This window comes from Salvelinus alpinus, chromosome 6 (assembly GCF_045679555.1).
Source record: "Salvelinus alpinus chromosome 6, SLU_Salpinus.1, whole genome shotgun sequence".
Classification (NCBI taxonomy): domain Eukaryota; kingdom Metazoa; phylum Chordata; class Actinopteri; order Salmoniformes; family Salmonidae; genus Salvelinus; species Salvelinus alpinus.
In genome coordinates, this window is record NC_092091.1 from 12,268,984 (window position 1) to 12,295,344 (window position 26,361).

General features: G+C 41.2%; 2 protein-coding genes and 1 long non-coding RNA gene across 4 annotated transcripts; 1 reads left to right on the forward strand and 2 right to left on the reverse strand.

Annotated features, from left to right (window-relative positions):
- Positions 1-1,910: 1,910 nt before the first annotated feature.
- Positions 1,911-15,980, reverse strand: znf143b (zinc finger protein 143b). Its single transcript, XM_071404568.1, has 16 exons — positions 15,883-15,980; positions 10,828-10,941; positions 10,367-10,450; positions 10,042-10,137; positions 9,710-9,790; positions 9,259-9,452; positions 8,769-8,831; positions 8,387-8,503; positions 8,134-8,209; positions 7,886-8,011; positions 6,468-6,647; positions 6,053-6,280; positions 5,594-5,739; positions 5,157-5,309; positions 4,491-4,637; positions 1,911-2,055 (listed from the first exon to the last, which is right to left on the reverse strand). The coding sequence occupies exons 2-16, from the start codon at positions 10,931-10,933 to the stop codon at positions 1,972-1,974; spliced, it is 1,881 nt and encodes a 626-aa protein (XP_071260669.1). The 5' UTR covers positions 10,934-10,941; positions 15,883-15,980; the 3' UTR covers positions 1,911-1,971.
- A 157-nt stretch (positions 15,981-16,137) lies between these two features.
- LOC139577530 (uncharacterized) lies at positions 16,138-22,934 on the forward strand. Its single transcript, XR_011675323.1, has 2 exons — positions 16,138-16,495; positions 21,477-22,934. It is a non-coding gene; the product is annotated as an uncharacterized lncRNA (long non-coding RNA).
- On the reverse strand, positions 22,761-26,264 carry LOC139577528 (A-kinase-interacting protein 1-like). Of its 2 annotated transcripts, XM_071404570.1 has the most exons (5): positions 25,616-26,264; positions 25,175-25,329; positions 23,575-23,661; positions 23,384-23,494; positions 22,761-23,201 (listed from the first exon to the last, which is right to left on the reverse strand). In XM_071404570.1, the coding sequence occupies exons 2-5, from the start codon at positions 25,310-25,312 to the stop codon at positions 23,058-23,060; spliced, it is 480 nt and encodes a 159-aa protein (XP_071260671.1). In that variant the 5' UTR covers positions 25,313-25,329; positions 25,616-26,264; the 3' UTR covers positions 22,761-23,057. The 2 variants fall into 2 exon arrangements, with proteins under 2 accessions (XP_071260671.1, XP_071260672.1); XM_071404571.1 differs by lacking the exon at positions 25,616-26,264 and having other exon boundaries at positions 25,175-25,604.
- Positions 26,265-26,361: the final 97 nt, after the last annotated feature.

The following is a 26,361-nucleotide window of genomic DNA, read 5'->3' on the forward strand; positions in this document are numbered from 1 at the left end:
TGGTAGTTCTATGCATGTCTCAATACAACCGTAAGGTAATGGGACTACGGGGTTCATGATGTTCGGTCTTTCTCTGTTCCCCAAACAAACTTTATGTACACAGTATATTGTGTGATCAATCTTTTTATTACATTAAAAAAAAATGAGTTAGCTGTACATTGCAGTTGCACAATAGAAATAATCCTGTCCTCACCAATGGCTGAAGGAGCACATTAAATCCACATAGGACTCCAGTTATCAAAACATATATATATATATATATATATATATATATATATACAGTGGGGAGAACAAGTATTTGATACACTGCCGATTTTGCAGGTTTTCCTACTTACAAAGCATGTAGAGGTCTGTAATTTTTATCATAGGTACACTTCAACTGTGAGAGAAGGAATCTAAAACAAAAATCCAGAAAATCACATTGTATGATTTTTAAGTAATTAATTTGCATTTTATTGCATGACATAAGTATTTGATCACCTACCAACCAGTAAGAATTCCGGCTCTCACAGACCTGTTAGTTTTTCTTTAAGAAGCCCTCCTGTTCTCCACTCATTACCTGTATTAACTGCACCTGTTTGAACTCGTTACCTGTATAAAAGACACCTGTCCACACACTCAATCAAACAGACTCCAACCTCTCCACAATGGCCAAGACCAGAGAGCTGTGTAAGGACATCAGGGATAAATTGTAGACCTGTACAAGGCTGGGATGGGCTACAGGACAATAGCCAAGCAGCTTGGTGAGAAGGCAACAACTGTTGGCACAATTATTAGAAAATGGAAGAAGTTCAAGATGACGGTCAATCACCCTCGGTCTGGAGCTCCATGCAAGATCTCACCTCGTGGGGCATCAATGATCATGAGGAATGTGAGGGATCAGCCCAGAACTACACGGAAGGACCTGGTCAATGACCTGAAGAGAGCTGGGACCACAGTCTCAAAGAAAACCATTAGTAACACACTACGCCGTCATGGATTAAAATCCTGCAGCGCACGCAAGGTCCCCCTGCTCAAGCCAGCGCATGTCCAGGCCCGTCTGAAGTTTGCCAATGACCATCTGGATGATCCAGAGGAGGAATGGGAGAAGGTCATGTGGTCTGATGAGACAAAAATAGAGCTTTTTGCTCTAAACTCCACTCGCCGTGTTTGGAGGAATAGAAGGATGAGTACAACCCCAAGAACACCATCCCAACCGTGAAGCATGGAGGTGGAAACATCATTCTTTGGGGATGCTTTTCTGCAAAGGGGACAGGACGACTGCACCGTATTGAGGGGAGGATGGATGGGGCCATGTATCGCGAGATCTTGACCAACAACCTCCTTCCCTCAGTAAGAGCATTGAAGATGGGTCGTGGCTGGGTCTTCCAGCATGACAACGACCCGAAACACACAGCCAGGGCAACTAAGGAGTGGCTCCGTAAGAAGCATCTCAAGGTCCTGGAGTGGCCTAGCCAGTCTCCAGACCTGAACCCAATAGAAAATCTTTGGAGGGAGCCGAAAGTCCGTATTGCCCAGCGACAGCCCCGAAACCTGAAGGATCTGGAGAAGGTCTGTATGGAGGAGTGGGCCAAAATCCCTGCTGCAGTGTGTGCAAACCTGGTCAAGAACTACAGGAAACGTATGATCTCTGTAATTGCAAACTAAGGTTTCTGTACCAAATATTCAGTTCTGCTTTTCTGATGTATCAAATACTTATGTCATGCAATAAAATGCAAATTAATTACTTAAAAATCATACAATGTGATTTTCTGGATTTTTGTTTTAGATTCCTTCTCTCACAGTTGAAGTGTACCTATGATAAAAATTACAGACCTCTACATGCTTTGTAAGTAGGAAAACCTGCAAAATTGTCAGTGTATCAAATACTTGTTCTCCCCACTGTATACATACACACACACACACCATTATTGTAGAATCTAGAAAATAGTTTAGACACAATTTATTTTTTGCTATTAGTTAATTGTGGAGTTAATCGTCCAATCCGGTGGTCTCGCCTTGCTGTATTCGCGACGCTATTCTGATGGCTTCTTCCAATGATGGTTGATCACTGAGCTAAAAACAACAAAAAACACCATATGTTATTACAAATGAAATTATAACTTATATTTAGCACAAGTTGAATCCACTAATCTCCCCACCACTCAAACCCACTACCATCTCCTCATCAGTATTATTGCTCTTTTGTGTGATTAACGACTTTGACAGGGTGTTATACCACAGAAGGATTAGAGAGTGTTTGCATTTTTATTAGCATGACAAGAGGGCAGATCGAAGCAATCAATGGGTTAACAAGCCAGGAAATGTATCTGCCCACTTTGGCTATTACAGAACTCCCTCATGCAGAACAATGGCTTGCAAATTTAACACCTTGTAGCACTGAAGTGATATTAGTCCTAGGGAGCTTTGAGCTTCTGAATGATTAACTGTTATTGACTTACTGGCTACATGATTTCAGTCTAATTTCTCACAACAAATGTTTATTATTATTAACCTAACAGGTGTTTTATATAAAAACAAACATTTGTGTGACAAAGTTTACTGTTGCAATTCATTTAGTTTACTACATATCAATGTTGACATTTTATTCAATGACCCAAAACAGATACTGGGTAGAGCCTGGAGGGTACAAGTGGAAAGAAACACTTCGCCAGGGGGACTGGCTTCCTTCTGTACCTTGTGATAAGATTCAGAATGTAGTAAATCATGTCAATTCTAGGTGTTTCCTGGAGTAGCAGGAAATACATGTCCCAAATGGCACACTTTACCCCTCATATGTTGCACTACTTTTGACCAGAGCCCTGCTAAAATAAGTGCACTATATAGTGAACAGGGTGCCATTTGGGACATATCCTGGTAAGCAACAAGCCACTCTGTGGGATCAGCCTACGCAGTAGTGGGCCACAGGGCTAGAGGCAGCTGTCCACTGGACCTCGATTGCATAGAAACCACAGTCCACACATCATGTGACTATAGGCCTCCTTTCAGTAAGACAGTTAGGTCAGCACCAGAAATGGAGAGTGGCCACCACAACCCTTGGCACACAGCTCCTGCTAAACCCCAATCCAACCCCACCTACCCATCAAGTTCACCTGAGCGTTTAAACAGCAAAACAGAGGTTGGGTGGGGAGGGATTAGCCAATGGCAAATAGCTCAGGTTTAATCTTTGCTGATTACTCTGTTTGTTCTGAAACTCATGTGAGTATCATCAACGGCAGAAATATCAGTTCAATGTGTTCTCATCCGGCAAAACTACGGGGAACAGTCAAACAGAACACATAATTCAAGACGGATACTGAATGAATAGAGCAGGCGATGTCCCCTTTTCCACATGGAATCTCCTCTCTCTCTCATATATATATATATATATATATATATATTCAATTTCTACCTGCAACATCAGGTAATGTGAGAACCAAAGAATTGTATAACTAACCCAAGATAACTACAGGCTGTGGTCTTCCAATGGAAGCAAATTAATAATTGTGGGCAGAGCCAAGCTAGAGAGATTCTATTGGTGAGTTCTAGCATGTACATGTATATATCCATTATGTAACACCTATTCTGAAGTCCACACAGTGCAATTACTCAATTCCCCCTTGTACTCAAACTAATCATTTTTATTTATTTTTTTACTTTGTCAAAAGGTAAAGACTAATTTTTTTTTAAACTTTGTCCACTCTAACAGATTGTAGTTTTGGGAACAGAACACTGTATTGAGATCAAATGTTTAATGGATGAGAACATTTGCAGAATGTCAGCCAAAATCCATCTCGCTCAATTTTCTCCCTTCGCCGGCCACTGGGCTTCCCATCGTCACCATATTGGTAGTGAGTGGAAATGCCAATCGTATGCTTCAGGTTTATACATCCTGTGAAACATCTGTGGTGTTGCCTTCCATCTCCCAAACCAAGTAGCTAGGTAACATGTTCACCAAGGCTGTGTTTACACAGCCATCTGAAGAACCCAATTCAGGTTATATTCTGACTGACACTCAGTTTTACATGTGACCTATATTCGATTTGCGTATTCACACTGATGTAGCCTCTCAAACTGAGCAAAGATGCAACGCTAATTTCCTGTCACTGCTCCTTTAAATTTTGTGGTGGTTGTCATGGTAACAGCAGGTCATGTGAAATATATATATATATGCATCCAAACTGAGGTCACATTTGAAGCATCAGAATTGTATCAGGATTGAGATTCAAATACGAATGTATGTACACAGGCAGCCCAATTCTGATCTTTTTCCACTAATTGGTTTTTTGACCAATCAGATAAGCTCTTTTGCCAATAATTGGCCAAAGGTTCAGAATTGGGCTTCCTGTGTAAACGCAGCCTAAAGATCAGATTCTATGTTGTTTTTTCCATTTACACATTGGGGAAAATATCAGATAGACCTAGGTATCAGATTTGCCAATACACTAGAATTGGGGTAACTGTGTAAACGCAGCCTAACTAACATCCATAGGCTGCTCATTATGGCATACCTGTACAGCGATGTGAGTGCCATTGGAAGTAGCCAATAGGGTAACCGGGTGAGGGCTTGAAGACACCACCTGGTGCTCCTGTTCCTGGATAAAATCCACCTCCTCCACTGTCTGGAACATGGTCATATCTGGGGTCATAATTTGCACCTGCAGAGGACAGAAATAATGTTTGAAATAGAGAATACAGAGTATAAAATATAGAATTCAAAAATCAAGGACAGAAAGACTTTGCTCCGAAGTGGGATTGATTAGGCCTGGAAACATTTTGTCCCTTAAAATCAAAATAAATCCTGTATTTTGTGTGTTTATTATTGTAAATATTGTAGATTACATGTAATTGTGCTGTAGTATGTTTTGTTGTTGGTCACTCATGTTTTGAAAATATAAAATAATGTTTGAAATAAAAAATTAAATAAAAAAATCCCACATGTATTGGGAGTGTGTGGAATCTTTATTTTCTTTTTGCTGAAGGTATACTTGGTTCACCAACATCTACCCAGAAAAAAATCTTAGGTACATATATTTCTGTCTTTTCCTAGTACATAGAATGGACATTGGCAGTAGTGCAGATGGGCAGCAACCCAGAATATATTATTTAAAAAAGAACACACCCAACTTTACGTTAAAAAAATTATAACTAAACATTCTTTAATAATTGATAGATACCTGTCCCTCTGTGCCATCCGCTGTCACCATGGTGACAGAATGATGCCCTTGTGACATCAGCTCATGGGCTGGGATGGTGATGGTGGTACCTTCTTGTGTTACCATGGTAATTGTACCGCCCATCGCTTGCAAATCCGCCTCGGAGATACTGACCTGAAGTATAACAACATCAGCTCGTTTTCTAACTACTCCAACCGTCACAACAGTCACTCATCAACATACATGTACGAATGGTGTTTCTTCATTTCCTCTATAAAAGAGTTCTTGAAGAACAGTTCCTGTTACGCACCCCAGCAATGCATTATTTAAGTTTAAAGATCATTCTTTACAGCGAAAAGACATGAAAAGCAAAGAATAATATAAAATCCATCCATATGCAAGGGAGAGAAGGTGAGCCAATAGTAGGGGAAACACTGATGTGTGACATGGATGCTTACCTGCTGCGTTGTTCCATCCTGTGTGACTAGAGACACTTGGTGCTGTTGCCCTAGAACCTCTGGGGTCCCCACAGACACCTGTTCCGACAAGGAGTCCTCCACCTCCACTACAGATGTGTAGGTGACCTCGGGATCATCAATGGCATCTGAATCAGACAGGGAAAACAGGGTCAAGCTTTGAAAACCACAGAATAAATGAATAAGGTCAGGTTTAACGTGTTGATGACAGGTCATCTGAGATTGAATGAGGGCCAATGAAAGTCATCTCCGTATCCAAGCAATCACTGCAATTTGTCAGTATTCAACATAATTTAAGAACTCAATGATTTCATCATTCGCCATTCCTTTAGAAATAGAGGTAAACTGCTATTCTGTCTACTATACGTCACAGCTGAGTATAGAGTGCAGTATTACTTTTCCCTCTCGTTTATGTGCACAGGCGTACACACAAACACTGACCTGTGGGTTGCTCAAAGTAGGCCTGCTGCTCCTCTTCGATGGGCTCCGTGTCGTTGTGCGCTGTGCGCTTGTGCATGGCCAGGGTGGAGATCTGTTTGTAGGTCTTCCCACAGTAGTTGCAGTTGTAGGGCTTGCAGGGCGTGTGGACCACATGGTGCTTGTACAGGCTGGAGTACTCCGTGAATCGCTTATCACACCCTGGCACGGTGCACACGTAAGGTTTCTCTCCTGGACACATGGACAGGTACAACACATTTATTTCTTTGCCCAATGATAACACTCAGTCAAGGTATATTGTGATTGCTTCAAAAAAAGAACATGACATTTTGGTCCAAAAAGCCTCCATCAGACAGCTCCTTCCTATATGGCCATGTAAATAACATGTAAAGAAGAAGTCTAGTATTTTGGTACATGCCTGTATGAATCCTCATGTGGTTCTTGTAGTTGGTGGCGCTGGCGAAGGATCGCCCGCAGCTGGGCTCAGCGCAGTAGTACGGCCGCTCTCCGGTGTGCGTGCGGATGTGAACCTTGCGGATGTTGGAGGTAGTGAACGACCGTCCGCAGCCCTCAACAGGACATTTGAATGGCTTCTCTCCTGAAAACAACACAAGGCAGGACAAATGAGAGTAAGACTACGTCTCAGAATGTACCTTCGACATAATGGGGGTTCGAGAGTGAGAAACCTGAGATCTATCAATGGCCTATATTGAAAATAGCAACCTGACCCCAACACAAGGCAGAGGAGACCATGACAAAGAAAACTCAATAGGTGGAAGAATAAGTGGAACCCATCCTCTTCCTTGTACCAGTGCGTTTCTACCGGGAGTGTATTGTACCAGTGCGTTTCTACCGGGAGTGTATTGTACCAGTGCGTTTCTACCGGGAGTGTATTGTACCAGTGCGTTTCTACCGGGAGTGTATTGTACCAGTGCATTTCTACCAGGAGTGTATTGTACCAGTGCGTTTCTACCGGGAGTGTATTGTACCAGTGCATTTCTACCGGGAGTGTATTGTACCAGTGCGTCTCTACCGGGAGTGTATTGTACATTTACATTTACATTTAAGTCATTTAGCAGACGCTCTTATCCAGAGCGACTTACAAATTGGTGCATTCACCTAATGACATCCAGTGGAACAGCCACTTTACAATAGTGCATCTAAATCTTATTGTACCAGTGCGTCTCTACCGGGAGTGTATTGTACCAGTGCATTTCTACCGGGAGTGTATTGTACCAGTGCATTTCTACCGGGAGTGTATTGTACCAGTGCATTTCTACCGGGAGTGTATTGTACCAGTGCATTTCTACCGGGAGTGTATTGTACCAGTGCGTTTCTACCGGGAGTGTATTGTACCAGTGCGTTTCTACCGGGAGTGTATTGTACCAGTGCGTTTCTACCGGGAGTGTATTGTACCAGTGCATTTCTACCGGGAGTGTATTGTACCAGTGCATTTCTACCGGGAGTGTATTGTACCAGTGCATTTCTACCGGGAGTGTATTGTACCAGTGCATTTCTACCAGGAGTGTATTGTACCAGTGCGTTTCTACCGGGAGTGTATTGTACCAGTGCGTTTCTACCGGGAGTGTATTGTACCTGTGCATTTCTACCGGGAGTGTATTGTATCAGTGCATTTCTACCGGGAGTGTATTGTACCTGTGCATTTCTACCAGGAGTGTATTGTACCAGTGCATTTCTACCGGGAGTGTATTGTACCAGTGCGTTTCTACCGGGAGTGTATTGTACCAGTGCGTTTCTACCGGGAGTGTATTGTACCTGTGCATTTCTACCGGGAGTGTATTGTACCTGTGCATTTCTACCAGGAGTGTATTGTACCTGTGTGTGTCCGTGTGTGCTTCTGTAGGTCTCCGGATGTTTTGAAAGACTTCTGGCAGTTGATCTCCTGGCAGCGGTAAGGCTTTTCCCCGGTGTGTGTACGCGAGTGACTCTTCAGCCCATACCCTGAAGAGGACCAAACAAGGTGCCAAACAACTTTAGTCTAGAGACAATTTAAACACAAAGAAGAAATCAGCAAGGTTGTATGACCCATGAGAAGAGTTAAAGCCCTCACAGTAGCTTGCTACCTGTAGCAAACTTCTTCCCACAGCCAATGTGGTCACAGATATATGGCTTATCTCCAGTGTGGCATCTCTCGTGTACCTGTGGGAAACACAAACAAAGCTATATTACAGCAACAGTAAAAACAAACTACACACACACACAAAATACTCTAGCTTTTATTAGAAGTAAGAAGAACAAAGTATAAAACTGTCATTAGACAAAATATTTGACATAGAGAGGAGAATGGTATTGAGACAAACAAACACAGGGCCTTGCCTTTAGATGGTGAGCAGTGGTGAAGAGTTTCCCACAGCCCTCGTGGTCACAGTGGAAGGACTTCTCCCCTACGTGTGAAACCCTTCCTGTCCTACCCTCTTGACCCTGGAGAACAATCTGAAGAGAAGAGGAGACATTAGGTCCTCATGACAAACCAGGGTCTTGTTCATTAGCCACCAAACGGAAGAGACCGTACTAAAACACAGAGGATCTACCTGGACTTGTGGAGTAAGATACATACCTTTTTGTTCTCCATTGCAAAATGTTTTTAAAAGTTCTTTGTTGCGTGCCAGTTTAGGGTTAAAACAAAAATGGGAAACATCTGTGTGCGAGGGTTGAAAAACCCTGCTCTAATGAACATTATCCAGCAGAGTGACAGTACCTGCATGTGGATGCCATTATCAGTCTCCTCTCGGCCGAACAGCCCACTCTCTAAATTCTCCACCTGGCGAACAAGCAAATTAAATGCATCATCATATAGTGCTTCTGAATGAGACTCTCTTCACAGCAATACTGCAGCACATAACCTTGAGTCCTCAAACTCTACTCTGGACCACGAAGCCAGTTCCACTGACTTAGACCTGGGATACCAGGTGCGTGCAATTAATTATCAGGTAGAAACAGAAAACCAGCAGACTCTGGACCTCGTAGGGTAGAGTTGGGTACCCCTGCCCTATAGTAACATGGAACATTCTCCACTCCAACCCAGCTTTAAAGTGTGCAGAAATAAGGGAAGGAAACAAATACTTTCTCAACCCAGTCTTTTCATGACCATGTTGCAGAGCAAATCAGAGGTGACATGTTTAGTATCCATGTCTATATGAATAAATCTATACTTCCCTCTATGGCTCTGGGTTTAGATATCACACTACCTTGGTGGTGTACTGCTCCAGCACACTGATGGTCTCAGGGTCTATGCCCCCGTCTGTCTGCAGGTCGGAGATGGTGCCGTCGGCCTGAATGGCCAGGATGGTGTTGGACTGTGGCATGTGCACCGTGTGCTGGATGTACGCCGTGCTGCCGTCCTCCAACTGCACCGCCTGTAAGCTACTCTGTTCATATGTCTCTGAGGAGGTATCAGGAGAAAGGTTAAACGTGACCAATGTGATGACCAATGTGGCCCCTAGTCACTACTCCTCTAGGTATTCTTGTACACCCGAGATTGAATTTGAGGCAAAAAATATCACATGGCCTAACAAAGATAAAGGTGGCACTTCTATCCTATTACTAATGATAAATAATTATACCTAAACCTAATGCCAATCCAAGAGATGAAAGAGACCAGACAGAATCTGGCCTACTTCCTTGATGAACAACATTTACCTTTGGGTGCATGAATGTAGGCTGTTGTTCCATCTTCTAGCTGGACAGCCTGTCCATCTTCAAGTTGCAAACTGTCTCCTCCTAAAAAATAAACATGCAATACACATGGTAGTCTCTAGAAATGCATTATACACAAACGTCTGTCACCGAAACAAAACAAAAAAAACAGACGTTATCCAGGTTATGCCTGAGAAGCACAGGCCAAAATCAAATGTTTATTTTCACATGCTTCGTAAATAACAGGTGTAGACTAACAGTGAAATGGTTACTCACGGGCCCTTCCCAACAATGCAGGTAAAAGTACATGTAAGAGTCTGGTTCATATCCTTTACCTGATTTTGGCATGGACATATGCTGGACGTATGCAGCAGACCCATCCTCCAGTTGGATGACCTGTCCGTCCATTAGCTGTCCATCTGAAAAGGAAACTACTCCTCTCAATTAGACTGAACTCTAATCAGAGCTGTCACTGAGCCACAACATACTTGTCTCAGAAGCCCCTGCTAAGCACAGATCTAGGATTAGCTTACTCCCTTCCCTTAACCATAGAGGATAAGACCTTGCATTTGTACGTAGAGAAAACATGAGGCAAATGTGGACATTTTTGCTTTTCTCTCACCTCACTGATAATGACATGAGAGAGTGATGCACGCTTACCTTTGGGGTCATGCTGTATGTATGCTGTGGAGCCGTCGGCAAGGGTTACCGCCTGTAGACTCACTGTGTCCATATGATCGCCGTCTATATAGGATCATAACAGTCAGTATCAACGTACTCAACTAAGAGCTGGTCGAGACACGATAACAATTGTGGTGGTGCACTTTTTCTATTAGGCAGTATGTACTTTAATTAGGTCCCACGTTGACTTCTAAAACCCATCTACATATGTTGATATAGTGTAATGACAGTGTTGATACACATAGTAGTTATACTGTGGTAATATGAAAGCTATTTGCCTAACCCAGTCTTGGGATATAAACAAAGTACCAAGCTTGCTGTAGTATTTTACTCTGAACTGTAATACACACATCTAATTCTATTCTCTGACCACTTCCCATTAGTAATTGGATGACCCTTTGACCTCCCCTGTGTTGGGTTAGGACCCCGAGGGAGCTCACCTGCCAAGGTCACTGCCTCGGCCAGACAGAGGGTCATCTGCTGGCCGTCTGCATCCTGGAACTCTGCCATCCCCTGGGAGTCACGGTTTATCTGAGCCAAGAGCATGTCTCAACCTAGTCAAACAAACAGGACAAAAAAAATACATGATTCAAGAGGTTGTCTCTGGTTCTGAATTTAGAGAAATGAATTTGAAAACATAAAATCTGAGAAGTTGAATACATGAAACTTTGGTCAATTTGAAATTATAGTTTTGTAAACTTGATACACAGATAAAAAAAAATTATATCTACCATGTTGAAACAGAATATATAAATATTGAATTTGGATTTTCAATTAAATTGAATTTTAAAACAATACAATGCTCAATTCAGTTTCAAATCATGAAATACAAGTTTAATTTAATTATTAAATTTGTGCATAAAAAAAAGGGGCCTCACATTCACATCACTGTATTTTTTTTTGCATTCAAAATGCCTTATTTAAAAATGCAGTTGTGTTCATTGTCCGTAGCTAATGCCTGCCCATACCATAACCCCAACATGGAGCACTACGTTCAGCAAACCGCTCGCCCACACGACGCTATACACGTGGTCTGCGGTTGTGAGGCTGGTCAGACGCACTGCCAAATTCTCTAAAACGACATTGGAGGCGGCTTATGGTAGAGAAATTAAAAATGTTGTATTTGATACATTAGGATCCCCATTAGCCAACTCCAATGACAACAACAAAAAATTACACACTAAAAGACTTTTAGTTTACATACATTGAAGACTTTTTCAATTTACATACATTGAAAAACATGTGTGTGTGCATCTATCAGTTACACATACATGTCAGTACATAGACACAACAAGTAGATCACATGGGGGAAAGGCATTGTGCCGTGAGGAGTTGCTTTATTTGTTTTTTGAAACCAGGTTTGCTGTTCCCTTGCACTGTATAAGATGGGAGTTTCATGCACTAATTGTATTTATGTAACTAGGCAAGTCAGTTAAGAACAAATTCTTATTTTCAATAACGACCTAGGAACAGTGGGTTAACTGCCTTGTTCAGGGGCAGAACGACAGATTTGTACCTTGTCAGCTGGGGGAATGCCAGCCCAATGCTCTAACCACTAGGCTACCCTGCCGCCCCATAATGGCTCTGTATAATACTTACTGTACGTTTCCTTGAATTTGTTCTGGACCTGGGGACTGTGAAAAGACCCCTGGTGGCATGTCTGGTGGGGTGTGTATGTCAGTGCTGTGTGTAAGTTGACTACGCAAACAATTTGGAATTTCCAGCACATTAATGTTTCTTATAAAACGAGAAGTGACGCAGTCTTTCGTCAACTCTTACCCAAGAGAGACTGGCATGCATAGTTTTAATATTAGCGCTCTGATTACAATGTAGAGCAAGACGTGTGGCTCTGTTCTGGGCCAGCTGCAGCATAACTAGGTCTTTCTTCGTAGCACTTGACCATATGACTGGACAATAATTAAGATACAAATAAAGCCTGCAGGACTTGCTTTGTGGAGTGTGGTGTCAAAAAAAGCAGAGCCTTTCCCCGTCTTTACAACCATTGAATCTATATGTTTTGACAATGACAGTTTACAATCTTAGGTAACGCCAAGTAATTTAGTCTCCTCAACGTGTTCAACAGCCACACCGTTCATCACCAGATTCAGCTAAGTTCTAGAACTTAAGGAATGACTTGTACCAAAAATAATGCCCTTAGTAGAGATGTTCAAGACCAGTTTATTACTGGCACTAACATTAAATTCTCTGGCAACAGCTCTGGTGGACATTCCTGCAGACATATGTGGCATTGTGTTGTGACAAAACTGCACATTTTAAAGAGTGGTCTCACTAACAGGGATATAAACAAATTTGTGCACAGAATGAGAGAGAAGCTTTTTGTGCGTATGTAAAAGTTCTGTGATCTTCTATTTCAGCTACTGAAACATGGGACCGACACTTTACATGTTGCGTTTATATTTTTGTTCAGTGTACTATGTGCTAGATGCCTTGCTTAAGATTGATGATTTTAAAAAAATGATCCACTGGGGCTGATATGCTGGATCCATTTTTGCTGCAGCTCTCTGCCACCCCGATTGCTGAATCATTAACCCATATTTTCAACCCAACGATTATATCTGGTACTATCCCCAAGGTTTGGAAGGCGGCCCATGTACTCCCCCTTCAAAAGGTGGTGACCCTTGTGACCTAAATAATTATTAAATCACTCTGCTCCTAAAATGTTCTTGCTTAGGTAAAATATTTGAATCTTTGATTAATTCTCAGCGAAGACCTTTCCTATTTTGAAATGTAAATCAGTCTGCATCCCTAGTTATAAATGTGGTTAACTGTACAGATAAAAGGCAACATTGACAAGTCAATGACAAGGACAGCACAAAGGCTTTTCATACTGTTGATCACACACTGCAAATTCAAAGGCAGTCCTAAAATTGGCCTAGACCAGGCTGCATGTAAATGGTTTCAAAATGACTTGACAGATACACAATGAGGTCTAACTATCGATGGTGTTAAATCAGGTTTCCTGGATATTACAAAAGGTGTCCCACTGGTGTCGATTCTGGGTCCTGTGCCTTTTACTGCTTAAATAACAATATCGACTTGTCTGTAAAAAATAACCTGCACTTGTATGCCGATGATACTGTTGTTTTTTATTTATTTATTTTTTATTTTACCGTTATTTTACCAGGTAAGTTGACTGAGAACATGTTCTCATTTGCAGCAACGACCTGGGGAATAGTTACAGGGGAGAGGAGGGGGATGAATGAGCCAATTGCAAACTTGTGTATGCTATTGCCCCCACAGGTGACCAGGCTCTATAGTCTGCCCTCATTGTATTACAGAAAAAAAACTTTATAGACCTGAAAATAGTACTGAATGCAGGTAAAACTAAGTATATGTTCTCTAGAGCACATAAAAATAACTATGATGATTTAAGCTTATGTACTTTGGATGGTGTCCATATTGATCGTGTCCCTGCTTAGAAATATCTGGACATATGGATAGATGAAATGCTGTCTTTTAAAAATAATATTGATGAGTTAGTTAAGAAGTTGAGAATAAAAATGGGCTTCTTCTATAGAAATAGGTCCTGCCTCTCGCTAAATATTAGAAAGCAGATTATTCAGTCAACATTCCTTATCGGTCCTAGACTGTGAATGTGTTTGTTTTTTATGACAGTGTTTTTCTTTCTGCTTGCATTTGTATTTACATTGTGTGTATTTTCTGCTATTCAGGGCTCATCTGTAAAAGAGACCTTGGTCACAGTATGACTCCCTGATAAAATAAAAGGTTAAATAAAATACAAAAAATATCTAGGGCGAAAAGAAGTAGCGACAGCCATTGACACTGTATACACAAAATATGACGATGCCTTTAAGTTATGCAACGCCACGCACATTTAAGTTACATTCCAAACAGTCCCTTCACAAGTCAGAATGTTGCATACACTTCATTTGAACTTACTCTACCAATTATCCATGTTGTTGGTCCTTCACTTGGTTGACATTTTAGACAAAATATCCCCAGGGAAGTGTTATTTACCCAACTTCAAAACGCTGGTCTCGGTGTGTGGCAATAAAGATGTGTTTGCTTGTGACCAAAGGCATGTGCACAAGATGGAAGCAAAGTCTGCAGGTGTTTACATGGTTTTGCACATGTACCAGGTGATATCAAGTTCAACGGCAGTATCGGTGTTATGATACTGATGATTTTTCACCACAGATGGAACTTTAGTTTCTACCGTTGTAGTTAGATGGAGCAGGCCTACCGCTCTATCTAGTGGTCTTATCAGGGACAACAGTTGTTGACAACTGTAGCATGGTAGCTAAGCCTAACCCTTTATGTTAATTTAATTCACCTAACCTACTGCGTTAGTTCTCCTAAACTGCCAAGTTAATTATTTTAACCTATTATGTAAACAACCCCTCTCTGGCAATAAATTATCAGTATCCTGAGTGGCGCAGTGGTCTAAGGCACTGTATCTCAGTGCAAGAGGCGTCACTACAGTCCCTGGTTCGAATCTAGGCTGTATCACATCCAGCCGTGATTGGGAGTTCCATAGGGCGGTGCACAATTGGCCCAGCGTCATCCGGGTTTCGCTGTCATTGCAAATCAGAATTTGCTCTTAACTGACTTACCTAGTTAAATAAAGATTAAATGTAAAAAATGTATTAATCAACACACCAGTGATCTAAAAAGTCAGGTAAGCAATACTTCACTGTGGATGTGTCTCAAAGACCAACCACACATACAACCTATAACAGAGTAAGTGCACATTTTATTTTATTCAGCATTCTGGCTTGTAAAGAAAACGTAGACGACTTTGAATTGCTATGTATATTAAGTATTGGTATACAAGTTTGATTTATTAGGCAACATACACTAACTTTATTTGGTAAGATGACTTGCAAGACAGACGCGTTGTTACAAATGTTGCAACTTCTAAACTGGCACGTGCCAGAGCAGGAGAACTAGGAACGTTTTTCCCAACCAGTACTAGGACCACTGAGGGTGTTTGGCCTATCCACAGCGGGTACTTCGACATGAGTCCATAGGCCTACTGGTAAAAATGCACATGAGGGAATACTCCGGGCAGAGAAATTCAGTTGGTGGTACAGTAACCTTAAAACGTTGGGAACAACTGAGTTAGAAGACTGCACACGAGTTAACGATACATAAAGCTAATCGGTGTTAACACAAACCGCAATTCCTCAAGTGATAGCCTAGCCTAAATTTGTTGAATTGGAGTTTCCCCAATAGGCTACATTGACTGTTACACAGCCAGCAGTGTAGCCTAACAATAATTCGTCGTTTCATAGCAACACTATAGTGGGTTACACACGTAGCTGATAATACACTTAGGCAACAAGACAATCTATTGGCTAGCTAATTAATGTTAAGAATGATTGTTCTTTGACATCCAATTTTATTGTAAAGCAGGTTTCTCCCGTCCCTCATTTACAGTCCCTGTTGTAGTTCTTCTCAGAGATGGCTGTGGGAATAATGCACACTGGGTAAAAACCAATTTATATACTAACCTCCGCAATTTTCCAACAATCCCTCCGTTCGACCACCATGCATCAGTGCAGGAAACGTTATGAGAGCATTTGCACCCGGGAACATGTATAAAGAAAAGCCGTTGCAACAAAGACCAACCCCAATTGAATTACCACCATTCTATTGGTTGTCTAAAACTTAATGGCGGTCTTCCCATTGGCCACATACCAGCTAAACCTTCACAATTTCAGGTAATATTTTCACTATACACGTTCATGGGCCCCTAGCAGGCGCCATTATGTGTATTGTTTGTGGCGTTTGACTATAAATGTTGTTTTTTAACGTTACAAAACGGTTGACGCTTTGCATTTTACGTAACATGTAACTAGATCGTTCTGAGCCCTTCTAATTTCTGTCTTATGTCATACAGCTGAGATCAAATTTGTCTGTAAATGTTCCATGTAAACAACATTTACTGTGAAATTTCGGGCATCCATGTTGAAAACAAGGTTGTGTGGGAAAAAAATGGGGGTATGTGGGCAATGCAGTGAACTGAGCTCATGGTGGCGGAGTATTGATGCAGACATGATAACGTGACCTTTATGCAAGCTTATTGTATATCTGACTTAATGAAGTAGAATTACCCTACAAAAGGTAACGTATAAGTTGGATATATAAGGGTGAGCAATCATTTGTAATTTATATAGTCTATTTTTAGGCCGTGGCTACAGAAACTGAGTTTTCGCCCACGCCTCGTCCTCCTCTAAGGAAAATATAATGTTACTTATTTTGTGTGTGTGAGAAATATCACAGATTAAGTTTATTTTTTTGTGGGGGGTCTTATTACGCTATAGACAAGTTACATTATAACAAATATTGTAGAAACTTCTTTGATGCGGCAGGTAGCCTAGTGGTTAGAGTGTTGTGCCAGTAACTGAAAGGTTGCTAGATCGAATCCCTGACCTGACGAGGTCAAAATCTTTCGCTCTGCCCCTGAACAAAGCAGTTAACCCACTGTTCCTAGGCCATCATTGTAAATAAGAATTTGTTCTTAACTGACTTGCCTAGTTCAATAAAATGTTATATAATATTGTAAATCAATTAGAAAAATAGACACATTTTTTTAATTGTATTTTTCCTTAAAGCTAATGATCGGGATCATTTTCTGCGCATGCGTTTTATCTAATATAGCTGCTGCTAAGTGTCAGTATATCCATAATCTTTGTTAACGCTGAGCTAACCAACGTCTTTTTCGGTTATTAAACAACTAATTGAACAACGTTGGTCCAATTACTTGAATTCCATTTAGGTCAGGTTTTTTTGTGAGCCCAACCTGTGGTTTCTTTAGAGAGAAATCAGATCATTCACGAGAGAAATTAAGTCAAGTTTTAATCCCGCATGTAAAGATGTGGACCTGACAGGACAATGGAATATTTTCCATGTTTTGTCAATTTAACATTGAAAATTTTTCACAGAGGGAATTTCCATGATTAAAAAGCTCTCATCATTCTGAACCATGATGATGTAGCCTATGTCTCTGCCTTATTTCTGAACAGCTGAAATAAAAACCCTGCATCTATTTGAACAAACATTCCAAAACAAACAGTGCATTTGAAAAGTTTACAGACCCCTTGACTTTTTCCATATTTTGTTATGCTACAGCCTTATTCTAAAATTGATTAAATTGTTTTCCCCACTCATCAATCTACACACAATACCCCATAATGACAAAGAAAAAACAACTGAAATATCACATAAGTATTCAGACCCTTTACGCAGTACTTTGTAGAAGCACCTTTCAGCGATTACAGCCTTGAGTCTTCTTGGGTATGACGCTACAAGCTTGGCACACCTGTATTTAGGGAGTTTCACCCATTCTTCTCTGCAAATCCTCTCAAGTTATGTCAGGTTGGATGGGAAGCGTCGCTGCACAGCTATTTTCAGGTCTCTCCAGAGATGTTAGATCGGGTTCAAGTCCGGGCTCTGGCTGGGGCACTCAATGACATTCAGAGACTTGTCCCGAAGCCACTCCTGCGTTGTCTTGGCAGTGCGCTTAGGGTCGTTGTCCTGTTGGAAGGTGAACCTTCGCCCCAGTCTGAGGTCCTTAGCGCTCTGGAGCAGGTTTTCATCAATGATCTCTATACTTTGCTCCGTATATCTTTCCCTCAAGCCTGACTAGTCTCCCAGTCCCTGCCTCTGTAAAACATCCCCATACAGGGGTGGGCAACTCCAGTCCTCGAGGGCCTGATTGGCATCACACTTTTTCTCCAAACCTAGCCAACACAGCTGATTAATCAAATTACATTCTAAACTGAAGATCATGATTAGGTAATTATTAGAGACTGGTGTGTTAGCTGGGGCAAAACTCTGACACCAATCCAGCCCTCGAGGACTGGAATTGCAAACCCCTGCATAGCATGATGATGCCACCACCATGCTTTACCGTACAGATTGTGCCAGGTTTATTCCAGACGTGACTCTTGTCATTCAGGCCAAAGAGTTCAATCTTGGTTTCATCAGACCAGAGAATCTTGTTTCTCATGGTCAGAGTCCTTTAGGTGCCTTTTGGCAAACTCCAAGCGGGCTGTCATGTGACTTTTACTGAGGAGTGGCTTTCGTCTGGCCACTCTACCATAAAGGCCTGATTGGTGGAGTGTTGCAGAGATGGTTATCCTTCTGGAAGGTTCTCCCATCTCCACAGAGGAACTCTGGAGCTCTGTCAATGACCATTAGATTCTTGGTCACCTCCCTGACCAAGGCCCTTCTCCCACGATTGCTCAGTTTGGCCGGGCAGACAGCTCTAGGAAGAGTCTTGGTGGTTCCAAACTTCTTCTATTTATGAATGATAGAGGCCACTGTGTGCTTGGGGACATTCAATGCTGCATACATTTTTTGGCACCCTTCCCCAGATCTGTGCCGACACAATCCTGTCTCGGTGCTTTACGGACAATTGCTTTGACCTCATGGCTTGGTCTTTGCTCTGACATGCATTGTCAACTGTGGGACCTTATATAGACAGGTGTGTGCCTTTCCAAATCATGTCCAATCAATTGAATTTACCACAGGTGGACACCAATCAAGTTGTAGAAAACAACTCAAGGATGATGAATGTAAACAATATGCACCTGAGCTCAATTTCGAGTCTCATAGCAAAGGTTCTGAATACTTATGTAAATTAGGTATTTCTGTTTTTAATTTTTTTATACATTTGCTAACATTTCTACAAACCTGTTTTCACTTTGTCATTATGGTGTACTGTGTGTATGTAACCGATGTGAAATGGCTAGCTAGTTAGCGGTGGTGCGCATTTAATAGTGCTTCAATCGGTGACGTCACTCGCTCTGAGACCTTGAAGTAGTTGTTCCCCTTGCTCTGCAAGGGCCGCAGCTTTTGTGGCGCGATGGGTAATGATGCTTCGTGGGAGGTGTAAGAAATTGTATAAGATACTGGTAACTTGTTTTAACCACTTCTCAACATAAGCTATTCTTGGCACAACATGCACCCATCCCCACTACTTTGTCAGACCCACACACACATCCCCTCCCCCATGAATAGGGCCTGTGAAAACAAACGCACATGCAGGATGCCTTAGGATGTGACTAGGACAAAGAACTGTGTGAAAAGCCAATGGAATGTCGACATCAGGCCTAACAGGACTACCCACGACCCAGATCGACCAATCGGAAGGCCAGACTTCAAGATCAACCTACTTTGCTAGTTGTCTATATAATCTGTATGTACTGTGTGGAGCGGCCTCTTCTCCGACGATTTCATAAGAATCAGACAGAAAGGAGCCGTGCACGCTTTTGCCTGATATCTTTACACTTGAATAAAACGGCCTTATTATAAAATTATCCACCTCGTCCTATGTCTCCACTTGTTCTCCTGTCTCAAGTAAACGTTTTATCAACAGAGGCAGTTGTTGATGTGTGCAGAGGGTCCCTGGTTCGAGCCCAGGTAGAGGCGAGGAGAGGGACGGAAGCTATACTGTTACATCTAGATTGATGAGGATTTTTTTTATTTTTTTATCCATTTTAAAATAAGGCTGTAACGTACATTTTTTGGGGGAAAAGCCAAGGGTTCTAAATACTTACCTGGTAAAATAACAGATAAATATAAATAAAAAATATATAACTTTCCGAATGCATTGTATTTGAAAATACATGTATTTTAATTAAATCAATTAAAAAGTATTTTATTATCCTAAAAATAATTAGTAATAGTGTTTTGTAATTTTTGCCCATTCCTGTGTGTTCCTCTGTTTCCTGATTGAGTATAGTAACAGTTGAATTTGCATACACGTAGGCTACAGTAAGTGTGAAGGTCTGTGTGTGAAAGTGAACAAATGCATGTGTTGTACTTGCATCTACACTCTTAAAAATAAAGGTGCAAGTTGGAACCTAATAAGGTTCTTGAGAGCGATAGCATAGGGGAACCTTCAGAGTCTCTAAAGAACCATAAAAAAAATCACAAACCAGAAACATTTTGTCACTCCAGGACCGGAATTCAATCGCCTTATTTGCATATTTCCCAGGGTGCCTTTCGAGTGAATTTTAGAATTGCCAGAACTACCCATGTTTGTTGGTTGTTGCATTCTTTAATTTTCACCAAATGAGATCATATCTGAATATGTTGTCATTCAAATTAAATTATTGAAGACAATAGAATACATTTTTCATAAGGCCTTATTTTGAGGGCCTAGTTTTACCCTAATACAGTGGCCTAAAACTCATAGTTTACAGGCCACATAAGGCCTGCAAGTCACATTATGCTGCATTGCAAAGTAATTAGGGTTGTGACAAGACCAGTATCGCAATATATATATATTCAAAAAAAGAATGAAAACACGAAGCAGACCTAACTCTTTGGTCGATTCCCACGGGGGACAAGTACAGAAAAAAGTATGTAAATGTATGCACTCACTACTGTAAGTTGGATAAGAACGCCTGCTAAAATGTAAAAATGTTTTTTTTGTAGCAGCCGCACCACATTATGGAGAGGAGGTTGCTGGAAGCCAACCTGTTGCAAGGCAGGCTGAACAATCGAGGCGTGAAACTTACTGGTAAAGAAGGCGAGGTTGGATCTCTGGAGATGTGTTCTTGTCAGCAGCTAGACTATTATATTGTCTGTGAGGGTAATGACTCAGGATTTGAGAAATAGAGCTGGGACAATACCATTATCGCAATACCGGTTATTATAATGGAACGGAAACAAAACACGAAGCGGAATTAACTTCTTTAGGAAAACAGCCCTAATGTTGGAAACAAACATCATTATGTTGTTATCCAGTCACATTTATTTTCCAAGCTATAGCACAATATTTTACATACAGCAGGTTTTTAAAGGACCGAATAGTTAGGTCTGCTTCGTGTGAATCATCTCTAGACCCATAGATACAACCTCACCTTCCATACCTGTCAGTGAATCATCAAATTTGCCATGGGAAAAATATTTCGATACTGGTATCATCACAGCCATACTGAGAACTTTCACCCTTTTTATTTCAGTAATGCTCAAAGTTACTGCTGATGGGCTCACATAAAGGTACGATGGAGGAAAGTAGGAACTGTAAACAAGACCAATGTGTGTCACTATATGTTGCACACTAAGCTGAGTTCTGTCTCTGCCCCTGCAGCAGACAGTGGGAAGGGGCTCCAGGTGCTGCTGTGGAATGGGAGGCTGATGCAGGTGCATATTGACTCTAGCTGTGTGGATCCCTCTAGCTGTGTGGACTCTAGCTGTGTGGATCAGCATGAGCGGATCATCAGGGAGCTCCAGCGAATTCCTCCGCTGCCATGACAATTTGCTCTGCGTCCACACCACAGTGCTGTCCATCAGCAGGAGGACCATGCCATTGTTCAATCATGCTGCCATGGCCACTGAGGGTTCTGCCTACTCACCTGTGTAGTCTGAGAGGGAGGGGCCAGAGAGGGAGGGGCTAGAGAAGAAGGTGGACCTCCAGTTGGAGAGCTCAAAGACACAAAAGAGGTAGAACATGATACATCCACCTCTTCTTCATCCCTGTTGGAGGATGAGGAGGCAGGCGCTGTCAACCTGTTGGCCAGCACAGAGCTCTGTCCCCTGGACAAGCTGGTGACAGAACCCGACCCGCCTAGAAGTACTAGAGAAGCCTTCCAGAGCCCCAGCACAGACAGCCAGGTATTGAGTACCCTCAGCTAAAACTGCTGACTGATTCACTATGCACAACCTGATACTGGGCACATCTATAATGTTGCCTAGTCACTACTCCTACCTATATGTAAATAGCTACCTCGTACCCCTGCACATCAACTCGGTACTGGTACTCCCTGTATATATCCATGTTATTTTTTTACATTTTTCCCACTTAGACTTTTATTTATACAACACAAAAACCACCACACCCGATATACACCATGTTATTTTTGACTCATTGTTATTCACTGTGTATTTATTCCTTGTCACTTTTTATTTTACTCTGCATTGTTGGAAAAGGACCCATAAGTAAGTATTTTACTGTTTGTCTACACTGGTTGTTTATGAAGCATGTGAAAAATACAATTTGATTTGAGCTGTATGCTGAAAATGCAGTAATGTAAAACTGATGATTATACAAACCAAAACTAAGTACAACATGCATGGTTCAACCATAAATATGATTACATCTGTTGATTTGTCAGGGAAAGTACCCAAAAATTCCAGTCCACGAAAACGATCTACCCTGACATTAAAATCAGCGTTTCACCCACTTCCTGGTTGTGAGAGGAGAAGCGTGACCATCAGGGGTGTGTTTTGCCTGACAGACTCCAGACCTCACGGTCACAACTGTTTATATATTAAGGTTTTGTCTATCAGATATGAATCTTGTGGAGTATATGTATTAAACATTCGATTGAGAGTTGTTGAGTTGACAAGAAAAACTGTGCCATAAACTAAATGATCATTGATATAAAATATATACTTTATTATACTGATATGACAAAAAAAAAAAAGAAATCTTTACATGATGCGTTTGGATAGACATTTTACATACAAAATTGAATATAAAAATAAAATCATGATTCAATCATCAAAATATGGCTTCTCATTTAGCAGCAAATTAATAACACTATCACTCTAACGCGACATTTCAACAGAAAACGATAGTATGACGTGAAAATATGTACGTAAACATTCAGGTTGGGCAGTTTTGTTATTGTTAGCAGAAAGGTCATGGGGATTGGTCAGGGGTGAGAGGTTAGAGGTGAAATGTGAGGTTCATGCTCTCTCCTGCATTAATCCGTACTACCCGGGTCTGTTGCTGGGAGTCCTGCGTTCCTGCAGTAATTTTATAGGTACCTGGAGACACCTCAATGTGGAAATCCTCAGGTGATGACTGTGCCTGTAGAAACACAGGCATAGCTTAGTATCTCAACCACAGGAGTATGACAAGAAATGCCATTTCAAATGGCATGTTTTTGTTGACTTTCCCATTTGAATATATGGGCTCTGCCCTACAATTCTAAATGTACAATATGGCTTTATGACAGCTTGTTGCACTGAAAGGCTGTAACTTTGCCTCACATGTTTCCTGGTCTGCAGTGAGGTCCCTGGGTGTTGGTGAGATTGAGAATGGTATCTACACACATGGGTTCTCTCATTTTCCATAGGCTCTGTCTCCGACATGTAAAAGTTCTGTAATACAAACATATTTATCTAGCACTGACAAAAGCATGCACAAAGTAAGGGCAGTAGAATTGGTTTGGAGCACATACCTTGCATTGATATGTTGTCTGTGCCATGAATTCAGCTATGGTCTCAAAAGCATCATCCAGGCTTGTGTGGGCTGAGTCTCCCTGAACCTGAATATGGACAGTTGGACATCAAAGTGGCAATCAGCAGTAGAAACAATAACAAAGAGCTATAGATGCAAGGACTCACCACCGATGCTACTAAATGTATAGTTTAACCATGTTGAGTCTATACAGTGTTTTAGATTTACTTTGTTTACAAACATTGGAGTTAAACAAACTTATATTATAAGGGGCGGCAGGTAGCCTAGTGGTTAGAGCATTGGGCCAGTAACCAAAAGGTTGTTAGATCGAATCCCCGAGCTGACATGGTCAAAATCTGTCGTTCTGCCCCTGAACAAGGCAGTTAACCCACTGTTCATAAGCCTTCATTGTAAATAGGAATTTGTTGTTAACTGACTTGCCTAGTTAAATAAATATATATTTTGGGTTCTGATAGGGTACAACAGTTGAACTAAGCTCATATAAAGTGGGAATATGTAACTTTTTGGGCAACCCGGCCAAATTCAAAATAGAAATGTGAGTTATAGATCTAACATTTTACTTGAAAGCAAGTCTAAGAAGCAGTAGATATGTTCTATGTGCGCTATTTCTATGCTTCCCGTTCTTAAATGTTTTGTACACCAGCTTCAAACAGCTGAAAATACAATATTTTGGGTTATGGAAAATATATTTCACAGCGGTTTAGATGGTACAATGATTCTCTACACTATATCAGCTTATTTTGTGACAAACTGAAATTAGGCAAACAATTAGTTTTAGCAACCAGGAATGGTCAGATCAATTTCTGCATAGTGCAACTTTAAATTATATTCTTCAAGAATCAAAGGGGTACATATCCTTCATTTATTAGTCATAAAATTGATGTAGCAATTGCATGAGACAAATGAGATAAATTCCCCAAATGCCCCAGTGCTTCACATAGTACAAAGAAACCAGAGAAAACAAGATAGCTGACATAAAGACTACACGGTTCCATGCGCGCAATAATACAATTATTGTGGATAATCAGATTAATATAATAGTTCGTTTAAAACGTTTCCATGCATACTTTGCATGAATAACGACGTCCCTAATAAATCTGTATACAATACATGGTACATCTAAAATCAGGCTACTGATGGGACTTTTTATAAATGCAGAAAATCGCCAACAAAACAAACCTTCTACCACAGTGACCATGTTATCTTTACTAATACTATCTGATTCCGAGTTCGGACAAATAAAGTTTGCATGTGAGAACCATTTTTAAAATGCATACTTTCAGTGAACTCACTCCACTCGCACAGAAGGGGAAGTTTGCGGTGAGGGTGCTAGCACATGCGCATATCAAATATTCACGACTGGAACACCGACTAAAGTGTTGAGATGTCCTAATATTTCGAAAGATTAAAATACCTGGTTTTCTGTGCAATCTGCGTATGCTTACTTCGATTATGACCTTACGCCGATTAAGATAAACATAGTATGGTGTTTACATGACTAACGCCATACTCGGCCATAATAAATGTAATATCGAATTAATAGTGTGCATGTAAATGTACTCAATTACACATAAGCCTACCTCCTCACTCACGGCGTTGTCATCCTTTGGTGTTGTACTGGGATACGGATTCGAACTAGACCAGTCTACACTCCGTCTCGAGGCTCTCTCCAGTACTTCTAGGCCGAGTCTGGCGGAGCGGAGCAGGGATAACTCCATCTGCCAGGCGTGCCTCGCTATAGGAAACAACACCGCGGGTCAAATCTCTGCTGTACCCAACCCACCGGCAAACAACCCTCGTATGACAAGAAACATATTGTAGAATAACGTAAACATAACGCTGACGTCACAATCTCCATTGCTTTGTGCACGCAGATTTGACAGAGCACGAGCAGCAATGCAAAACAGGCAGTGAGCACTCGAGTAGATCCCTAAATTCGAGAATATGTTGAACACGAATTCCCATCCAATCATAATAATTTGTGTGGACGAGAAACAATGTATTCACAGAAAGCTACTTACCAGAAAACTTACGCCTGTTTAAATTACTTTTGCGCGCACTAAACTTGCTTTAAAGATTGTCGTCACATTTCCGGTGTAGGGCACCGCCTTTATAATCTGGAATGACTAGATCCCGCTCCGTCTCTCACCAAATTAATCCTTTATTCTGGTGTAAGTGTCAAAATATTTAATTAATTCAAATATGTTATTCAAAAATGGGCATTGCTCATGGCCCGAATCAATGTGCTGTGAAATGGTTACTTACACTGCCGGATGTAATCATGTCTTGATTAAAAATAGTTTTTCCATTAGTGACTCTTTTAGGTTGTTTTGGTAATGTAACAGAGACATCAAATACAAAAACTACGAATGTACACCTACTTCATTATAACAGAAAATCCAGGTTATTAAAATAACTTCAGTCATGACCTGCAAACTGTATTTGACTCACCCGTGGTCAAACCAGGTCCTGCAAAACTATTTGTACAGGTTGACCTAGCCAAACACTGACACCTCATGCATCCTATTATCCTGACAGTTATTTGGTGGATTCAAGGTAGCTTGTAGATCAGCGATTCTGTCCAGGCCAATTGCAATGTCTCAAACACACCTTTATTAGCCAAATCAGATGTGTACATGCTGGTTGGAACAAGTCTCCACACCCTGTAACTACAAGGACCAAGGTTGTTGACCAGAGTGACAAAGGCATTGTTCTATGCAGCAAATCAATCCATTCTGTTCCTTTGACATATTTTACCCAACAATGT

Bases quoted from the DNA above. Each gene is read 5' to 3' on its own strand.
- LOC139577528 (XM_071404570.1), bottom strand. From the start codon at position 25,312: ATGGAGTTATCCCTGCTCCGCTCCGCCAGACTCGGCCTAGAAGTACTG. The intron at 23,495-23,574 runs GTATGTGCTCCA...TTTGTATTACAG, and splicing joins AGACAACATATCAATGCAAG to AACTTTTACATGTCGGAGAC. The intron at 23,202-23,383 runs GTGAGGCAAAGT...GTGTTTCTACAG, and splicing joins CACTGCAGACCAGGAAACAT to GCACAGTCATCACCTGAGGA.
- znf143b (XM_071404568.1), bottom strand. From the start codon at position 10,933: ATGCTCTTGGCTCAGATAAACCGTGACTCCCAGGGGATGGCAGAGTTC. The intron at 8,210-8,386 runs GCAAGGCCCTGT...TGTTTCCCACAG, and splicing joins CCACTGCTCACCATCTAAAG to GTACACGAGAGATGCCACAC. The intron at 4,638-5,156 runs GTATCTATCAAT...TGTCCTCTGCAG, and splicing joins CGGATGGCACAGAGGGACAG to GTGCAAATTATGACCCCAGA.